The following is a 19162-nucleotide window of genomic DNA, read 5'->3' as shown; positions in this document are numbered from 1 at the left end:
ATGGACAGCCCGGAACGACTAACCCTCTCCACCAGACGGTCCCTTAAGCATAGATGGTCGAATATGGATGGCCCGGACCAGCTCACCCTTCCTTCCCACCGAGGGGAGGTGAGTAGAAAACAAAAGGGGGTCTGGATGATGACGAAGGCCCGCAGGCGGTGATGATGAAGGGGGGGGATGATGACGAGGGGGATGATGACAGGGTGAAAATGACGAGGGGGATAATGACAAGGTGATGATGATGGGGGTGTTAATAGCGGGGGTCTGGATGATGACGGAGGATGATGACTTGGGGGGGGGATGATGTATTTCCCACCCTAGGCTTATAGTTGAGTCAATAACTTTTCCTGGGTTTTTGGGGTGAAATTAGGGGCCTTGGCTTATATTCGGGACGGCTTATACTCGAGTATATACGGTACACATATATGCTCACATGTGATGAGTGAGATTAATTAATAATATTTTTCACTTGTTTTTTACCTTTTAGTACAGGTTGGGACCAATATAAAAATACAAAAATAAGGTTTATTTATGTTTTAGTTGTCATTTTAACAACCCCATTTGGAGCTGACTTTAGAGACCTTTTTAATGATGCCGTATATCATGCGTGCATAATAATAGGATGTACTTATAGGTGAATATTTACATGTTCTATACAGATAGAGGGTGGGACCTCAGAATCAGTCCCTTCGGTGGGGCCAAGGGACCACACTCTAATACAAACAATGTATTAATAGCAAAGGATATTCAACAGAGCAAAATGCATAAAAGCACAACCAGCAAACATTTATTAGAATTTACTCACATTTGATCATTTAAAAATTTGACCTGTTTAATAATTTCTTATTTTACTGTTACTAGAAAGCAAAGGCATCATATTTACTGACATTCTGAGAAATTAAGGAAAAGACCAAAGCTACTAGGGGTGTGAATCGCCAATAATTTGGCGATTCGATTCGAATCGCGATACCAGGGTGGCGATTCGATATATCGCAATATATTGCGATACTGTCATGTTGGCGATATATCACGATATATCGCGATATTCCCTATTAAAAGCTTGTGAAAACTTATTCTAGCTGAGAAAGAACAAGATCCCGCGAGAGTTGTCCTGTGAGTGCGTACGTTCTCCTTCCTGTTTGTTCTGAGTCTGTAGTCTCGCGGTAGCAGCCTGCGAGTGGGACAGAGCTGATAACAGGTACACTGCCAACTAGTGGTCAGGAGTTTAAGTGTTATAAAAAAAATAAGACCGACAAATAGGACTGTGACTCAGTGAGTGAAATACAGTAAATGTTAATTATAATAATTTATAAAAAAATCGATTCTTAGAATTTTAAAATCGATTCAGTATCGCGGAACAAAAAATCGCGATAATCACGATAATCGATTTTTTCTTACATCCCTAAAAGCTACTGTAGATATAGATAGAATAATTCAAGTTAGTTAACACTGGAAAAATACTACTTAGGTTTTATGTTAGTAAAAACAATTTATAGCATTCCCTTGGTCTTTTTATGAATCCATTTCATGTAGTCTTTAGTAAGACGGGTGTAGACATCTGCACCACTTTGAGTCCCGCACAACATGGGTCCGAAAGATATGATCCCTCTTAAGTAGCCTCCGCACATTAATGGTCCTCCAGTATCGCCCTACAATGTAGATTCACATGCATTAAACTATGTATATGGAAACAACTCTTCAATAATGTAACAAACTGCACATTATTTCCAGCGTTATTTAAACAAAAAATTTTGAAATATTGGCTGTTGATATGAAATTCATCTGTGAAATTAATTACAGGCCAACATTAAAAGGGTGCTCCGGCCCCACAATATTATAGCTAGAGATGGGCGAATCGAAGATGACAAAGTCGAATTCAATCCTAATTTCATGAAAAGGAAGCCTGGGAAGGTGGGAAGGAGGGTGACTGTACAGATTGGACACAGTACTGTTACATTTTTAGAGAACCCCTTTTTGAACTGAGCATTTTTAATTACCGTAGATACTCGAGTATAAGCCGAGGCCCCAAATTTAACCCCAAAAAAACATGGAAAAGTTATTGACTCGACTATAAGCCTAGGGTGGGAAATACATCATTCCCCCCCCCCCGTCATCATCCACACCCCCGTCATTAACACCCCCGTCATTAACATTCCCTGTCATCATCCCCCCCCCCCCCCGTCATTATCACCGCCTGTCAATTCCTTCAGTAGTCTTCAATCTGCGGACCTCCAGATGTTTAAAAACTACAACTCTCAGCATGCCCGGACAGCCATCGGCTGTCCGGGCATGCTGGGAGTTGTAGTTTTGAAACATCTGGAGGTCCGCAGATTGAAGACCACTGCCGGGCCTTCGTCATCATCCAGACCCCCACTAGTGACGTTGCCTCGACGTTGACGCGCAGTGACGCACGAACGTCCCTGCGCGTCGTCGTCAAGGCAACGTCACTAGTCCGGGGCCGGCCCGGAGCGGAGAAGAGGGCCTCTCGGTGAAGATGGACAGCCCGGAACGACTAACCCTCCCACCGGACAGTCCCTGCAGCATAGGTGGTCGAATATGGATGGCCCGGACCTGCTCACCCTTCCTTCCCACAGAAGGGAGGTGAGTAGAAAACAAAAGGGGGGTCTGGATGATGACGAAGGCCCGGCAGTGGTTTTCAACCTGCGGACCTCCAGATGTTTCAAAACTACAACTCCCAGCATGCTGGGAGTTGTAGTTTTGCAACATCTGGAGGTCCGCATGTTGAAGACCAGTGAAGGGATTGACAGGCGGTGATGATGACGGGGGGGGGGGATGATGACGGGGAGTGTTAATGACAGGGGGGGTGTTAATGACGGGGGGTGTGGATGATGACAGGGGGGGGGGGGGGGGGGGGAATGATGTATTTCCCACCCTAGGCTTATATTCGAGTCAATAACTTTTCCATGGTTTTTGGGGTGAAATTGGGGGCCTCGGCTTATATTTGGGACGGCTTATACTCGAGTATATATGGTAATTAAAAATGCTCAGTTCTAAAAGGGGTTGTCTAAGGGGTTGTCTAAAAATGTAACAGTACTGTGTCCATTTTGACAGTCACCCTCCTTCCCAGGCTTCCTTTTCATGAAATTCGGAATTAATTCGACTTCGTCATCTTCGACGATGGCTGTCCGGACATGTCCGGGCATGCTGGGAGTTGTAGTTTTGCAACATCTGGAGGTCCCCAGGTTGAAGACCACTGGAAGGGATTGCACAGGCGGAGATGGACGGCCGGGACCCTCCCTTCACAGATAAAGCCAGAAACGATTTTTGTTCACTCGAGTATAAGCCGAGGGGGGGCGTTTTCAGCACGAAAATGTGCTGATAAACTCGGCTTATACTTGAGTACATACGGTATGTATTACTGTTGTGTTCCAAAAGACATTTTTCTGTTGCTGATACTGTACGGGGGCTTGTTGGTGTTTTTTGCAGTGTTGTAATTTTGATCCCACATTTAGGGGAGAATGAGAAATAAATTAGGCAGTATAACCACATTTTTTTTTTTTTTTTTAACACTAAGTGGGGAATTTATCAAATGGCCTGAACCCTAAAATGTTGCGAGCACGGTGTTTGAGCATTGATTTGTGCCAAAATTATCATCAAATTTTTTGCTATTTTTATGTTGTCTGCGCTAACTTTGTATTTTTTTTGTTGTTGTTGTGCATTAAGTGTTTAGCAGTTGTACTGGTTGGTGCGCTGAATTTATCATTTGGGCAAAAAATGTGACCCCAGTGTGCTGTTCAGTATAGGTGATGGGTTACCTCTTTTTTTGTGGGCCATCACAATTGCAGTAGTAACATATCTATATTTGTTTATTTGGCAAGTAGAGCATGTAGATAAAGCACTTGCCAGATTTGCCTCTTTGTGAACAATTTATATTTGTTTTTTGTTTACTGTTTTAACCCTTTAACGACAATGGACGTAAATGTACGTCATGATGCGGTGGCTTAGAGCACCAGGACGTACACTTTCATTATGTACATGACCGCGAGCATCGGAGCTGTGCTGATAGCAGCCGGGGACCCACCGGTAATGGTGGACATCAGCAATCAGCATAAATGTAAAAAAAAAAAGTAAAAAAATCGCTGCTTTTTGGTCATATCACATTCACAAAAAAATTAATGAAAAGTGATCAGTCACATGAAAGCAGTACTAAAAAATTGATCATGGCGCAAAAAATTAGGCCTCACACAGCCCCGTCCGTATACAGAAAAATGAAAAAGTTATAGGTGGTCAAAATAGGGCAATTTTAAACATACTAATTTTGTAAAAAAAAAAGTGAGATTTTTTTGAAGCGGTACAGTCATAGAAAAGTAAGTAACCATGGGTATCATTTTAATCGTATTGACCCACAGAATAAAGAAAACATGTAATTTTTACCGTAAAATGTACAGCTGAAAACAAAACCCTCCAAAATTAGCAAAATTGTGATTTTCATGTAAATTTGCAGACACAAATAATAATTTTTTAGGGTTCGCTGTACATTTTATGTTAAATTGAGTGATGTCATTACAAAGTACAATTGATTGTGCAAAAAAACAAACCCTCATATGGGTCTGTGTATGGAAATATAAAAGAGTTTAGGAGAGGAGGAAAAAACAAAAAACGCAAAATATCGTCCTTAAAGGTCCTTAAAGCGTTACTGTCATTAGAAACTACTTTTTTCCATTTTACACTTTACTTAAAAACTAAGCATTTTCCTAAGATACTTCATTGAAAAATGTGATTGCTAAAGATGTGAAAAAAGGGTTTAAAAATATGGCCACTAGGGGTCTCTGTCTTTTTCATTTTGCAAACGAACACAGAAAATTCAGCCTTTTTGGACCTTTTTTTTTTTTTTTTTTTAAAGGACCAAAATATGCGAGGGGAGGGGAGGGGAGGGAGGTGTGGTTATCTCCATTCTCTGCCTCAGAGCACAGACAAGATCCAGACAGCTGCAGTCTTTGAGAAGCAGTAGCAGGTGCTAAAATATAATTTATATGCAAAATTGTTTCTCTTTGGTCATTGTGTGAACTAATTTCTTTTTGTATGTGCACCATATAGGTTCCACATGGCTGCTGTATGGTTATAAAAAGCTGTGAAAATGTAAAAAAGCTGGGTTTTCTTCTGTCCTTGCACCATATAGTTTCACATGGCTGCATTAGAGTTGCATATAGAGCATGCATAGCTGCGTTAGAGATAGAGCATGCATTTAATTTGAAACATTTGCAAACGTAAAAATGTTTGTGCAGATCTCATGACAGGGGAGAGGGGAGGAGAGGAGCTCCAGAGGAAACACCCCCAGCCTGTGAATGGAATTCAGAAGACTGAGAAAGACTGATAGATAGATCAAAAGGTATTTTACATATTAACACAAGCATATTATTATGTATACAGGTCTTAGGGCACGCTACACTCATTTAAGCATTGATCCTTAAGGGGTTAAAGGAGTAGTCCAGTGGTGACCCAGTGGTGAACAACTTATCCCCTATCCTAAGGATAGGGGATAAGTTTGAGATCGCGGGGGGTCTGACCACTGGGGCCCCCTGCGATCTCCTGTATGGAGCCCCGACAGCCCGTGGGAAGGGGGCGTGTCGACCTCCGCACACGCCCCCTCAATACAACTCTATGACAGAGCCGAAGCGCTGCCTTCGGCAATCTCCGGCTCTGCCATAGAGTTGTATTGAGGGGGCGTGTCAGCCGCCGCTTCGTGCGGGGGTCGACATCCGCTATCTGGCCGGAGAGCCTGGCCCCCGTACAGAGAGATCGCAGGGGGCCCCAGCGGTCAGACCCAGCGCGATCTCAAACTTATCCCCTATCCTTAGTATATGGGAAACGTTTTTCACCACTGGACTACCCCTTTAAGCTCTCCTTCATCTTTCTTTTCTTTTTTTTTTTTCTTTTTTTTTACATGTAAAGTAGTAAACTATAACAAAAACTATATTAATTTGGTATTGCAATAATCATATCAAATAAGAAAAGTTAATATGTCATTTATAGTGTTGCTCGCGAATATTCGCAATTCGAATATTATTCGCGAATATCGCATATTCGCGAATTCACGAATTTCGCGAATATAGCGCTATATATTCGTAATTACGAATATTTTTTTTTAAATTTTTTTATTTTTTTCTTCACAGTACACATCACAGTGATCACCCCTCTCTGCTTCCAGCTTGTGTGGTGTAAAGAAGCCTGTAATACTACTGTGTGAGACTGGCGCGCGAAAATTCGCATATGCGAAAATTAGCATATGCTAATTTTTGCATATGCGAATTACAACATATGCTGATTTTCGCATGCGCGTATTTTCGCATACGCGAAAATAAAACGAGGATATAACGAATATGCGAATATTCGCGAATATATGACGAATATTCATCCATATATTCGCGAATATTCGCGAATTCGAATATGGCCTATGCCGCTCAACACTAGTCATTTATACTATATGGTGAATTGCTTAAAAAAATTACTTTTCCCACAAAAAAACTGTAAAAAAAAATACGACTCTTAGAAACTGGGGTAAAAAACATGATTCACTTACTATTGCATAAATGTAGCACTTACATTACAGAAACCCCTCACGGCACCCTTCTCACTAGTGCACATCATGTCCCTCGTGATCTTCACGGATGGTTTCCACTGGGAGGAGCAGGTCTTCCAGTCAATGACGGTCACTCTTGCCTCCATCAGCTTGTCGGCAGTGTTGGTCTTTCTGTTATCGGTCCGGCCCCATCCCGTGATGGTACAGACACTGCCAGGCTTCATTTCACCAAATCTCTCAGGAAAGCGAACAATGTTGACGCCTTTAGTTATATTCGCTTTACCTGCCAACTAAATTCAGACACAGATGGTTATCCTGGTGACCTGCAGGTTACAGCATTGTGAGGACATAGTAATATATATATATATATATATATATATATATATATATATATATATAGACTGGATTACTATGCATAGTTGCAGAGTACTTACCTTCAAAAGCTGCAGGTTATTAATGTGTTTATCTTTATTAAACTTGTCATGTGAGATTGCTTTCGCCACTTTGAATTGCTGTCTCTGTTGGTCTTTCGTGTTCCGGATAGAGTGAACCCCCAGATCGACAGTGGTCGTCTTATCTCTACATAGATGGGATAGAAATGCTGTTAGTTCTGAAGGACAACATTTTCTTTCTGCAGATGAGCAAGTGAACAAATGTTAAATCAGTCAACATATATTTACAGCCGAATACTATCACAGAATGTATAGAACAAATGGCTAGTATTGTCAGAAAACTACATTGTTTAAATTATTATTTAAATCAGAATTTTATTTTATACATATTTCTTTAATGTGAGTATCCACCTTACAAATTCTAACACCCTGTCTTTTTCACACTGGCGACTAGAGGACACACAATAAGCTGGCATTTCCTGTTTTGCACATAAGCTTTTCAGCTTTGTTGTGTAGATTGGGACAGGTTTAGCAGAGGCTGGATGAGTTAAAGGGGTACTCCGGCAGAATTTTTTTTATTTATTTATTTTTTTGATTAACTGGTGCCAAAAAGTTAAAAAGATTTGTAAATTACTTCTATTTAAAAATCTTAATTCTTCCAGTACTTATCAGCTGTGATTCAGGTACAGTAAGGCTTCGCTGAGCATTATTTACGGCACATACTTCAGTAAGTAATGTGGTTTACTTGTATGGAAGTAGCAAATGTTTTCCAGATCTTGTGATCATGACCATAGTGCAATTGTCTCAAAACTGTGGACCTCCAGATGTTACAAAACTACAACTCTCAGCATGCCCGGACAGCTGTTTTGATGTCCAGGCATGCTGGTGCTGGGAGTTGTAGTTTTGAAACATTTGGGGGTCCACAGTTTGAAGATCACTGCCTTAAAGGGGTACTCCGGTGGAAAGCAATTTTTTTTTAAATCAACTGGTGCCAGAAAGCTTAACAGATTTGCAAACTACTTCTATTTAAAAATCTTAATCCTTCCAGTACTTATCAGCTGCTGTATGTTTTTCCCAAGGTTTTGCTGCTTTTTACAACTGCTTTGAGCTCCAATTTATCACATTTTATGTGGGAACATTAGTTAATTTGTTAGGAGTTTTCTAAGCTGTCGGGGGCACACCCCTTTTTCTCTGGGCATTCCCGTTTCCCAGTGGATAAGCCCCTTTTTAAGGTTTTCTAAGTAAGACGGACAGTCGTTCACTTTTTTTTTTTTTGCATGTTCTGCCGGCACTGGAAATGCGCTGTCTTCACAGATGGCATTTTTTTTGCGGAATCTGCAAAATCAATGTACATGTTCATTGTTTGATCGATGCCAAAGTCGGGATTTCCATGGCAAATGCATTCGCCACAGAAATTCTGCCATGTGCAGGTTGCAGCAGAATCCCATTAAAATCAATGGGGCTCTGCTGCATAGGAATTTTAGAACACAATATTTTTGGCAGAATTCTGCTTGGAAACTCTGCCATTAGTCACTCAAAAGCACAACGTGTTTCTCCCATAGATGAGCATCCTTTGTTACTTTTTCCATTTTTGACATCAGCCCTTCCTCTGGATAGCAACAAATTGGCAGACGCTGTAGAGGTGTTACTTATTATCTCCTACACAGGTGAGCTTTGTATGCAAAGTGTTAAATAGATTTTTTTAAATGTTGACATTCAGTATTTCTTAACTGCAAAAACACACAATAGAAGAATATGTGGCAAAATATGTGAACTACGACTTATGGAATGTTATCTCTACTCTCTGCTAGTTCGGAACCCAATAGATGCTGCTTGCTTTCCAGCTCAGGAGCAAGAGAGCGAGGATTGGCTGGCAGCTCCCTTATATGGGCAGGGGCTGGCCTTGAGCTCATTGGTCCATACCATCTGTCAATCACTTTACAAGGAATTATGGTCTAGACATGTGACCACCCATGTGACCTAGGAAGGTCCTTCAACACACCTTAATAGAATTAACATTAGTCATGTGACCTAAGGTCCTGCGATACAATATACAACATTAAATATACATTTAAATATACATGTAAACATTATAAAATGGAAGGAGGAAGAGGTGACTAGGGGCTATCCCACGAGGAGGACCCTACTGATACGAAGTAACTCTGACTTTGGGGACCACCATACAAGGTACGGTATACTATACGGTACCGGGATACCGCAATATATAGAGAGAATTGCTGTATTTTCAAATCCCTTTATCTCCTAATATACAATAAGAGATTAACTCTTTGTTTAACCATCTTAAATGGGCACTGTCATATATAAAAACTTTTCATATGTTGTACATCATGGCAAAATAATTTTTTTTAATATACTTCTTTAAAAAAAAAATTGCATTTTATTAAAGAAAACTGCCCCCGAAAATCCTTATACCTCCTTGGACACTGATCAGTCCCACAGCAGCATGAGTGTGTCCAAGGGTCATGGAGAAGAGATGGCTGATTGACAAGGCTGCGGGAGGAACACAGCTTGCAGCAACACTGCTGTAACACAGAGTTTTACCAAACATGTGCCTCTGGCTGTTGCAAAACTACAACTCCAAGCATGCCTACCAGTCAAAGGATGTCTGGGCATGCTGGAAGTTGTAGTTTTGCAAAAGCTGTAGGCTCACAGCTGATGGCAAAAATGCTGCAAACAAGAGTTATCCAAATACTGTACCTCCAACTATTCCAAAACTACAAGTCCCAGCATTACAAAACTGCCTAAGAATGATACACATGAATGACAGGAAGATGTAAGTTATGCACTCACCATATTGTCTTTGGTGGCAGAGTACAGGCAATCTCCAATAATCATTGTGTGTGTGTGTGTGTGTGTGTACAGCATGAATCCAAAAAGGAAAGGGTTACAGAGGGGGGGGGGGGGGGGGGGATGTGGAGGAGTCATCACATTGCAGGCAAAAGAAGGACACACCTCCTCCCTTTGAGACAAATGAAAAGACATTGAACAGCTGTAATATGCAATTTTCTTTGTGAAATATGGGTGATAGAGACATAAAAATTATATGTACATGATCAGGATGAGGTACTGTGTAACATATGACAGTTTTTTTTTTTGTGTGTGATCTGACAGGTACGCTTTAGTGATTTTATTCCTATCCAGTCTAATGTAGCTGTAGGCCTATGTATGTAAATGTCAGTAGTGAGATGATGAGGTATAAATATTTTCTAAGGCCCGATGTGCTTTTGTGGTAAACCTGATAACTATGTGGGCGTAAACTTGTTTTCTTCACACCTGCATTAGGAAAGTTCACACCAGTTATGATGTTTCATTACTAACCCTAACACATTAATTTGATGCGTGTATCAGAAGGTCTGTCCATATGGCAGGATAGAGTTTTTTGGCTATAACAACATTACCATCAAGATGAAACATAAAACAACCGCCTCCGTAGGTCCACAGACCAACTCCATCACAATAACAAAGATGCAAGGTATGCAAAAACATTCACTAGTAGGAAGGAAGGGTGCATCTGGAACCCAACCAGATAAGCCCAACACCAATAGACAAACACACACTCCTCAAACCCCCAGCCCTTTCCCGTAAAGAACAGCAGCATGCTATAGCAAACCTACTGGGACAATCTAGTCGGAAGGTTTTACACATCAAGTAAAAGCCAGGGGGTCCACACCTTGTCAAATTTATTAGGGCACTTAGGACTCTCATACAATGCCTGGTACAACAGGACATATTTGTTAACCATATTTAGCCATCAAGACAGAGGGGGAGAGGAGGTATCCTTCCAGGTGTTTATGACCACTTTAGTGGCACAGAACAGAAGGAAGCGGATCAGTAGGCGTCTATGCAAACTAGAGACCACCTCATTAATAACTCCCAGCAGACATACCACAGGGGTAAGTAGAAAAGGGAAGTCCAAATGATCTGCCAGAAACATCATCACCTCCCTCCAGAAGAAGGCTATGACAGGGCACTCTCAGACAGCATGCAAAAAGGTACTGACTTCTGAAGAACAACGAAAACATAGGTCTAGACTGAATCAACATATCTCTACTACTAACTACAGTGGAATAGTATGAGCCTTCAACCTCTTTCCACTGGCACTCAGACAAATCTGGGATATCAGCCACCCATTTATGAAAGGCTTCTAAGAATGGACTAGGTCCCAGCGACTGGAGGAGAGCATAGGATTGAGTACGGGTTTTAGAAAGATCCATGGTGCCCAGGAAAAGCTCCACATCAGAAAACACAGGAGTAGATATCAAGGAGCCAAATTGCACCTGAACCGCATGCCTCAGCTGAAGATACCTATAAAAGGCATTTCCAGGAATGCCATAACATTCCTTCATGTCCGAAAAGGATCAGAAAACCTGATCCTCAGCGAACAAGTGGATCACGAACTTGACTACATGAGAACCCCAGAATCCGGCCTTCTGTAACCCATGTGAGGTAAATGTCCATTCCCCCCCAAGGGTGCTCTAGGAGATACCAGAGGCTGCGGGAATTTGCTCAACACCCCGGACCACACTTTAGCTATAGTTTGTAGGGGAATAGGAAAGGAGGAGTGAGAGTGATAGCTTCATAGAAACCCATAAGCGCTCCAGCCAAGGCAGTTGCCGAGTTTGAGAGATCCAGATCTATCCACCATGCTGCGTAGACCAGTTGAGTGGCAAGAAAATAATTATATACATCAGGAGCAGCTAGGCCGCCATGCCGTTTAGAAGCCTGGAGAAGAGCCCGACCAAGCCTAGGAGGCCTTCCCTGCCAGTAGAAGGATTCCAGAGCACCACACAGTTTATTAAAATATTTCCTAGGGGAATCATGGGAGCCAAATGAAACAGGTATAGGAATTTAGGAAGGGAAATCATTTTAAATATATTAATCCTTGTGCCCAGAGAGAGAGAGGGAGTGAGGACCAGGCAGTCAACCGCTCCACTGTGGAGGGACGGATATTCCACCAGATACGCAGTAACCTCCACCCCCAGGTATCTAAAATGGGCGACCACTTGTACCCCTGCTGGAAGAGAGGAGGGGGACTCGAGGCGAGAGTGCCATTAGAGAGGACTTAGCCCAGTTGACCTGCAAGCCTGAAATCGAACTAAACCAGGCAAGTAGGTCGATAAGAGACACTAGAGAACCCCCTGCATCCGCTAAATACACCAGGGTGTCATCCGCATAAAGGGAAACCTTCTCTACAATAGACCCCCTGGGAATACCACAGATAGTGGGATCTTTACAGATGACCACCACCAATGGCTCAACTGCCAGCGCAAAAAGGAAGGGAGACAGCGGGCACCCCTGCCTTGTCCCACAACCCAGGAGGAAGGTAGCAGAAACATCCAAGTTAGTGTGAATACGAGCCCTGGGGCTATCGTATAACAAGCGAACCCAGGCACAGAATCGGGGACAAAACCCAAACGCAGGCAGGACCTCCCATAGATAGGGCCACATCACAGAGTCAAAGGCCTTATAAATGTCCAGACTAACCACCACTCCAGTAGGAAAGCCCTCCCCCACCGTTGCAATGTTAAGCTGCAGGCGCTTCACATTAACATCATTAGCCCTACTCGGCATAAACCCAGTTTGGTCAGGATGAATGAGTCTGGAAGGGAATCTGCGACAGCTATCGAGTGAAACAGTTTAAGGAGTATAGGGGCCAGTCACTCCTCATTCATCCTATACCAGTTGCCTACCATCCCATCTAAACCTGGAGTCTTCCCATGAGGAAGATCCTGAATAGCCTGCTCCACCTCCTCAACCATAAAAGGAGCATCCAATGCCTGCGCCTGAGCCCGACTAAGCGTGGGAAGGGACAGCTCTTGTAGAAAAAACAATTTCCCCCTGACAGGGCCTAGAAGGAGCAGAATACAGGGAGGAGTAAAAATCCCTGAAGACAGAGTTAATCAACTGGGGGTCAGACACCACAGAACCATCCCCGCCCCTAATACAAGGGATAGAGGCAGCAGGATGACTAGCCCTCACAAGTAGGCCAACAGCTTCCCATTCTTATCCCCAAATGCATAAAGGGCCGCTTCCCTATCCACCAACCGCAATTGAACCCTATCCTTCTGGACAACCAAAAGAGACCTCTGAGCCCTCTCATGATCAGGAGAAGGATCCCTAATATATGCCACCTCTAAAGCACTGATCTCCTGTAACAACCTGTTCTCCATGGCCAACCTGATTTTCCTCTGACCCGCTACACCCATTTAAAAAGCACCCCTGATCTTGGCCTTGTATGCATTATGCTCCCAGTATTCAGTATGGGCAACCCTTAACACTTCTACTACCGCCTCAGCCTGCAGCTAACCAGGGTGCATGTGCCAAATACTGGAAGAGGGACTAGGACCTAGATTGAGAACTACCAATATAGCAGAGTGGTCTGAGATCCCCCTAGTTGTGTAGAAAACTTCTATTACTGCCTGGAGGAGATCCTCGGACACCAGAGCAAGATCTATGCGAGAGAAGGACCTATGGGCTGCAGAGTAGAAAGAAAAGGCAGATGCATTTGGGTACTTCCACCTCCAGAGGTCGGTCAAGCCCAACACCTTGCGCCAGGTATTAAAAGCGGTGGAACCAGGGTCAGTAGCAGTGGTACGGTCGAGTAGAGGATCAGGAACTACATTGAAATCTCCTACAAATAGGACAGGTTTGGAGGGAAAAGACAATAGTTTGTTAGTAATCGACTCCAACACAGAGACCTGAAAAGGAGGAGGCACATAAACAGAGACAATAACAAATGAGAAAGAGCCCATAGAGCAGTGTAGTATCACAAACCTCCCAAAGTGGTCACAGGCTCCTTGGTAAACAACCAGTGGTAAGGACTTAGTAATTAAAACAGACACCTCTGGCATAACTAGAAAAGGAGGCATGATACCCCTTCGCTATCCATGTTCTCTTAAGGCAAGTACCTTCTGGCCCGTAATATGAGTCTCCTGCAAGCAGATAATGTGAGGAGACTGGCGTTTCACAAAGTCTAGACATAAGGCCCTCTTGAACTTGGAGTTAAGCCCCCGCACATTCCAACTAACAACCTTTAGAGTCCCCATCACAACTTACAACCATATGCAACAACAGGAAGAAGAAGGAAAGAGCACAATGACAAAACACATCACACACATTCAACATAAAGACAGACAGGGCACAAACACAAAACTCATAAACAAATGCAACAAAGCATAAACAGAACAATCCCATGTATTCCCTGTCTAATGCTAAGGGGGACATAGTAAAACATTTATGCCCCAACACTGTGCAGACCTATATCCCAAATACAACTACTATGGTGCGTCAGAGGAAAGCCAAGTAACCTGAAAAAAAAAAACTACTCTTACTAGAACCTTCCTGCTACCCCACACTAAAATGGCCGGTAACTAAGAAAACTTCCCAGGGATACCCTAGGAAAAACTGGAACCTATGGAGACCCTAAGGAATGCTAACTTCCTCACCACTACCTAAAGAACAATAGGGGAGAACAGCCAAGAGCAGGACAGTCCATGACAGTTTAGTCCGGAGGTCTGACAGGAGGGGCCGCATCCACCCAATGAAGAGCCTCAGTTGGGGAGGTGAAGAACTTATTCCATCCACCACTCTCAGGAGAGCAGGATAAAGCATTGAGTAGCGGCAGGGCTGCCATCAGAAATTTTGGGACACAGCGCAAGGCCTGGCCCCCCCCCCCCAATGGCCTGCCCTGACTCCACCAATATGCCCATGACTCCGCCCCCAGACCTAAATGAATATATTAATGGTATATTTAAATAGTTTGGACATTTATGAACGAGGCAATACCACATATGTATATGTTTACATAATTTTATTTGAAAAAAGGGAGAGGGGGGATGATTAAAATTTTTATTAGGGAAGGGGCTTATTCACATTAATTACTTTTTTTTTCCTTTTACACATTTTTTTTCACAATTATTTTATCCCTATAGGATATGATTTCGTCACGGTGGCAATGATCAGCCCGCTGGAGCTAATTTCCCGCATTTAGGCGTCTAAAGGGTATGTCGCCCAATCGGCGATGTCCACCATTAGCCATGGTTCCCTGCTGCTGATAGCAGCCTGGACCCACTGGGTATGAAACACTCAGCTTTTGAGCACGCTTTAAATTGCAAAAGTGGTTGCAGGGCGTACACTTATGCCCTGTGTCCTTAAGGGATTATGCAATAAAAGCAACTATTAACAGAGGGGCCTACCCAAACTATATGGGGGCTTCATATAGTTTGGGTGGGCCCCTATGTTAATAGTTTCCCCCTTATGTAGGCCTCTCAGAGGGGCCTACAACTATAATGGGGGCAACTATTTGCAAACAGGGCCTACAACAACCATGTGGGCACAACTTGCCCTTATATAGTTAGTTGTAGGCCTCTCTCTGCTGCTAATTGTTGCCCCCCCCCCCCCATATACTTGTAGGCCTTAGCCCTTGCCCCTGGCAGCAGTTCCCAGCCAGCTGCTACTGCAATAGAATTCTGCGCCGGGACCCCGGCCCCCAGCTATATTATACATACATTTTTTTACAGTGCCCTCCAGTCCTCAGGGCAGACTCCGGCTCCTCTTCTTTTCACGTCGCCGATGCCGCTCTCCTCCTTGGTAGCCAGCACAACAGCAGCAGGGCAACTCTTCTCTGCTCCACTACAGCTCTATTGTGTAGCATCAGGGGCCAGGCCGGTGTCCTGCTTGCGGCACATTCATCACGCAAGTAGTACCTCCCGCCGGCCACTACTGATGCTGATTTAAAGACAGAGATCCAGAGGTATGCGGAGTGCGCTGCTGCTTTTGTGTCAGTGGGTGTGTGTGACTGATTGACTGACTGTATGCACTTTAGTCAGTCGATCAGTCAGTGTATAGTGGCAGGTCCCCAGTGGTCAGTGAGTGACAGACAGTCACTCACTGACACACACAAAAAAAGTCCTGGGCCAGCCGGGCTCGGGGCCCCTTACCCGAGTATGGGTTGTACCCCCCTGATGGCGGCCCTGAGTAGCGGTTGCCCTTGGCACGTAACTTCGACCGGTCCTCAGTGAACTGCACCCTCTGCTTGTGTAACTCCACAGAAAAAACAGGATAGAAGGATACTCTGCTCCCCTCAAAAATGACCTCTCCCATAATTTGCAGTGCACATATAATAGCATCTCTGTCCTTGAAGTGCAGGAGTTTGTCCAGAAAGGGACCCAGGTTCAATTGAGAAATAAGGAGAGAAGGTGTCCACCGGAAGAATCTCCTTCAGCCACGTTTCCAGGAACAGCAAGGTTCATTCCCCTTTTCAGGAAGGCCCACCAGTCAGATGTTGTTGCACCGCAGGCGGTGAGTATCCTCCACGGCAGAGACCCTAGGCTCCACCTCCTCAGTGTGCTCACGTATTTTCTGGTTCTCATATGGCAGAATAACAAATTCCTGCCGCAGTTCATCTACTTTAGTCACCATTATTGATTGACAGGATGTAAAGGCAGTCAAAAGTTCGGAGAACAGATAGTTCAGAGCAGCAGCATTATTGACAGGTCTTTCAGGGGACAATTCGCTGCGGGGGAGTTGGAGAACCCTCAAATAATGACAGAGGTGGATCAGGAGAGTCACCCCTGTCACCGGTGGTCTAGATTTACTCAGCACTTTTGCAGCCTGCACAGATTCTTTAGTAGCAAGCGGGGTCTGAGCACCAGCATGTTGGAAGGAGGATGATCTTGGTCTGGGGGTGGAGGGATTGGGTAGGGGACTCAGAAGTCTGGGGGAGGGGGGGGAGGGGGACTAAGTGGTCAGGTGGTGGGGTGGGGTAGGGGACTCAGGGGTCTGGGGGGGCACAAAAGTTGCAGAGGTGTGGAATTTTAAGAATCAAATTACCTGTTCAGAGACTAAAACGGGAGCCCAATCCACTTGCCCTGGTAACACAAAATAAGGGGATGTTTGTTTTTTTCCTCCTCACCTAATGGCCATCACACCACCTATAGACCCATATGAGGACTCGTTTTTTGTGCCACCAACTGAACTTTGTAATTACATCACTAATTTAACCACTAAATCCACAGCTAAATAAAAAAATATATATATATATTTGTGGGGAGAAATTGAAAAAAATAATAATTTAGCAAATTTTGGGGGCTTCTGTTTCTACGCAGTGCACTTTTCGGTACAAATGACATGTTATATGTCTATCTATTAAGTCCATATGATTAGAAGGATACTCAACTCATAGTTTTATTTTTTTTTAATGACTTTAAAAAAGTAAAATTATGACTTTTTGTACAATAATTAAGTCTAAAATTGTCCTCTTCTGACCCCCCCCCCCATAATTTTTCCATATGCAGGGATGTATGAGTGTTAATTTTTTGTGCCTTGGTCTGTAGTTTTTATTGCATTTTATAATTTTTTTTCTGCAATATGAAGCGACCATTGGCGCCCTGCTCACGCCACTATGCTGTTTAATTAACATAATTTTTTAGTTTGGAAATTTAGTTTGGAAATTTATGCACATGGCTTTGCCACATATGTTTATATAAATATTTATTTTTATTTACATTATTTTACTTAAAAAATGGAAAAAGGAGTGATTCAATCTTTTATTAGGGGAGGGCTTACTCATATTTATTAACTTTATTTTTTTACACTCTATTCACAATTTTTTTGTCCTCATAGTAGAAAGTAACCTGCAATCTTCAGATTGCAAACACTGAACAATGTTTTCCCAGAAAACAGCATCGATCAGTGTTATCAGCGCCCCATTGCTAAAGCATGCAAAGGCTGGCTGCTGCATAGGAGCACCGATTGGATGACAGGGAAGCAGGTAGGATACTATCCTCCGTCCTAACAGCTGATCAGGACATCTGTGGCAAAATCGCTGCATCCCGATCAGCTACCCTGAGCTACCAGCTCTAGATTTTGGCACTTTTAGATGCCGCAATCAACTTTGATTGCAGCATCTAAAGGGTTAATTCCGTACATCACCCTGATCAGCGATGTCTGGCATTAGCCACAGGTATGAAGCGAGTTTAGCTTCTGCGCTTGTGTCCTACCAATGCTGCACCATATAAACAGTGTGTTCTGTGGCAAGGGATTAAATTGGCACTCACTCAGAGCCTCCGGGATGTGAGTCCTAGATTCCCGAGTGGCGCCCTCATCCTCTGGATCTGCTTGCCTGAAGCAGGGCTAAATGCCTGTAGTAATCACCTGCCCGGCCCCCAGAACTGCATGTCCATTTCCACAACTGTGAGTTGGAAGAAGGATGACTGAGGGATCTGGGGGAAGAAGGGGGCAGAGGGGTCTGGGGGTAAGAAAGTATGATGGAGAATGACTAAGGGTCTGGGGTGGGGGGAAAGGTGAAAGAGGAGTCTGAGGGCGCACAGAAGTTGGAAGAAGGAAGACTAAGAATTCTTGGGGAGAAGGGGACAGAGGAGTTTAGGGGGATAAAAGTGTAAAATAGTATGACTGAGGAGTCTGGGGGAAGGCTAAGGGATTTGAAGGAGGAGAGGAAAGATGGGTCTGGAAGAGGACTTAGGAGTCTGGGTGCACTTAGGGCCCATCCACATTGATGACATTGCGCCGGCGGAAATCCGCTTGCAGTACAGTCCAATTCTTTTCAATAGGATTCTGCTTCCCTGTTCACACTGTAGAATTGCCGCAGTGAAATACCATTGTCGGAATAGATGTCCACCTAAAGAATTAACATTTTTGTTTTTTGGATGGATGTCCATTCTGCTGGCGGAATTCCGCTGTACTGCTATGCCATCTATAGAGATTGTGCACATCCATGTGGTTCTACTGCCAATAGCTCTGACGGCACTTGCCACAAGCAGACATTCTGCCGTCTGAATGTCCGCAGTGTGGGACTTAGGGGTCTGGGGGAGGACATTACAGGGGTGGGATTCTGCCAAACAGAAGAAACAGTATCTGGCAGTATTTTTTTTTTTAGGAGGCATAATGTTTGGCAGCATTATAATGATTACTGTTGTCATACAGAGGATGTGGATCTGCTGACGAAGTGAGGAACCAATGATGTGCGGGCCTCAGACTTTGCAGAAGATGATGTAGCTGGAAGAAGACAAGGACCGGATGAAGAAGAAAAGAAAAGACAACAGAGAAAACGTCACTCAGATCACTGATATCATTGTGTATTCTGCCTGAAAGATGAAACTGCACCCCAGTCTGTGGCTCTCCAGCTGTTAGAAAACTACAACTCCCATAATGCCTGAAGCATTGCAGACATGATGGGAGTTATAGCTTT

At 43.6% G+C, this 19162-nt stretch overlaps 1 protein-coding gene across 3 annotated transcripts in view; it reads right to left on the bottom strand.

Moving 5' to 3' along the window:
- Nucleotides 1–222: 222 nt before the first annotated feature.
- LOC130293479 (granzyme A-like) overlaps nucleotides 223–19162 on the bottom strand; it is a 68057-nt gene continuing 49117 nt past the window's right edge. For all 3 annotated transcript variants that reach the window (XM_056542227.1, XM_056542217.1, XM_056542209.1), the window contains exons 3-5: nucleotides 6976–7120; nucleotides 6565–6831; nucleotides 223–1649 (exon numbers count right to left, since the gene is read on the bottom strand). In XM_056542227.1, coding sequence (XP_056398202.1) covers nucleotides 1491–1649; nucleotides 6565–6831; nucleotides 6976–7120 — 571 coding nt within the window. In that variant the 3' untranslated portion in view covers nucleotides 223–1490. The remainder of the gene's footprint in view (nucleotides 1650–6564; nucleotides 6832–6975; nucleotides 7121–19162) is intronic.

Source organism: Hyla sarda, chromosome 1, assembly GCF_029499605.1.
Source record: "Hyla sarda isolate aHylSar1 chromosome 1, aHylSar1.hap1, whole genome shotgun sequence".
Taxonomy (NCBI): Eukaryota; Metazoa; Chordata; class Amphibia; order Anura; family Hylidae; genus Hyla; species Hyla sarda.
This window is presented reverse-complemented; position numbering and strand designations above follow the sequence as displayed.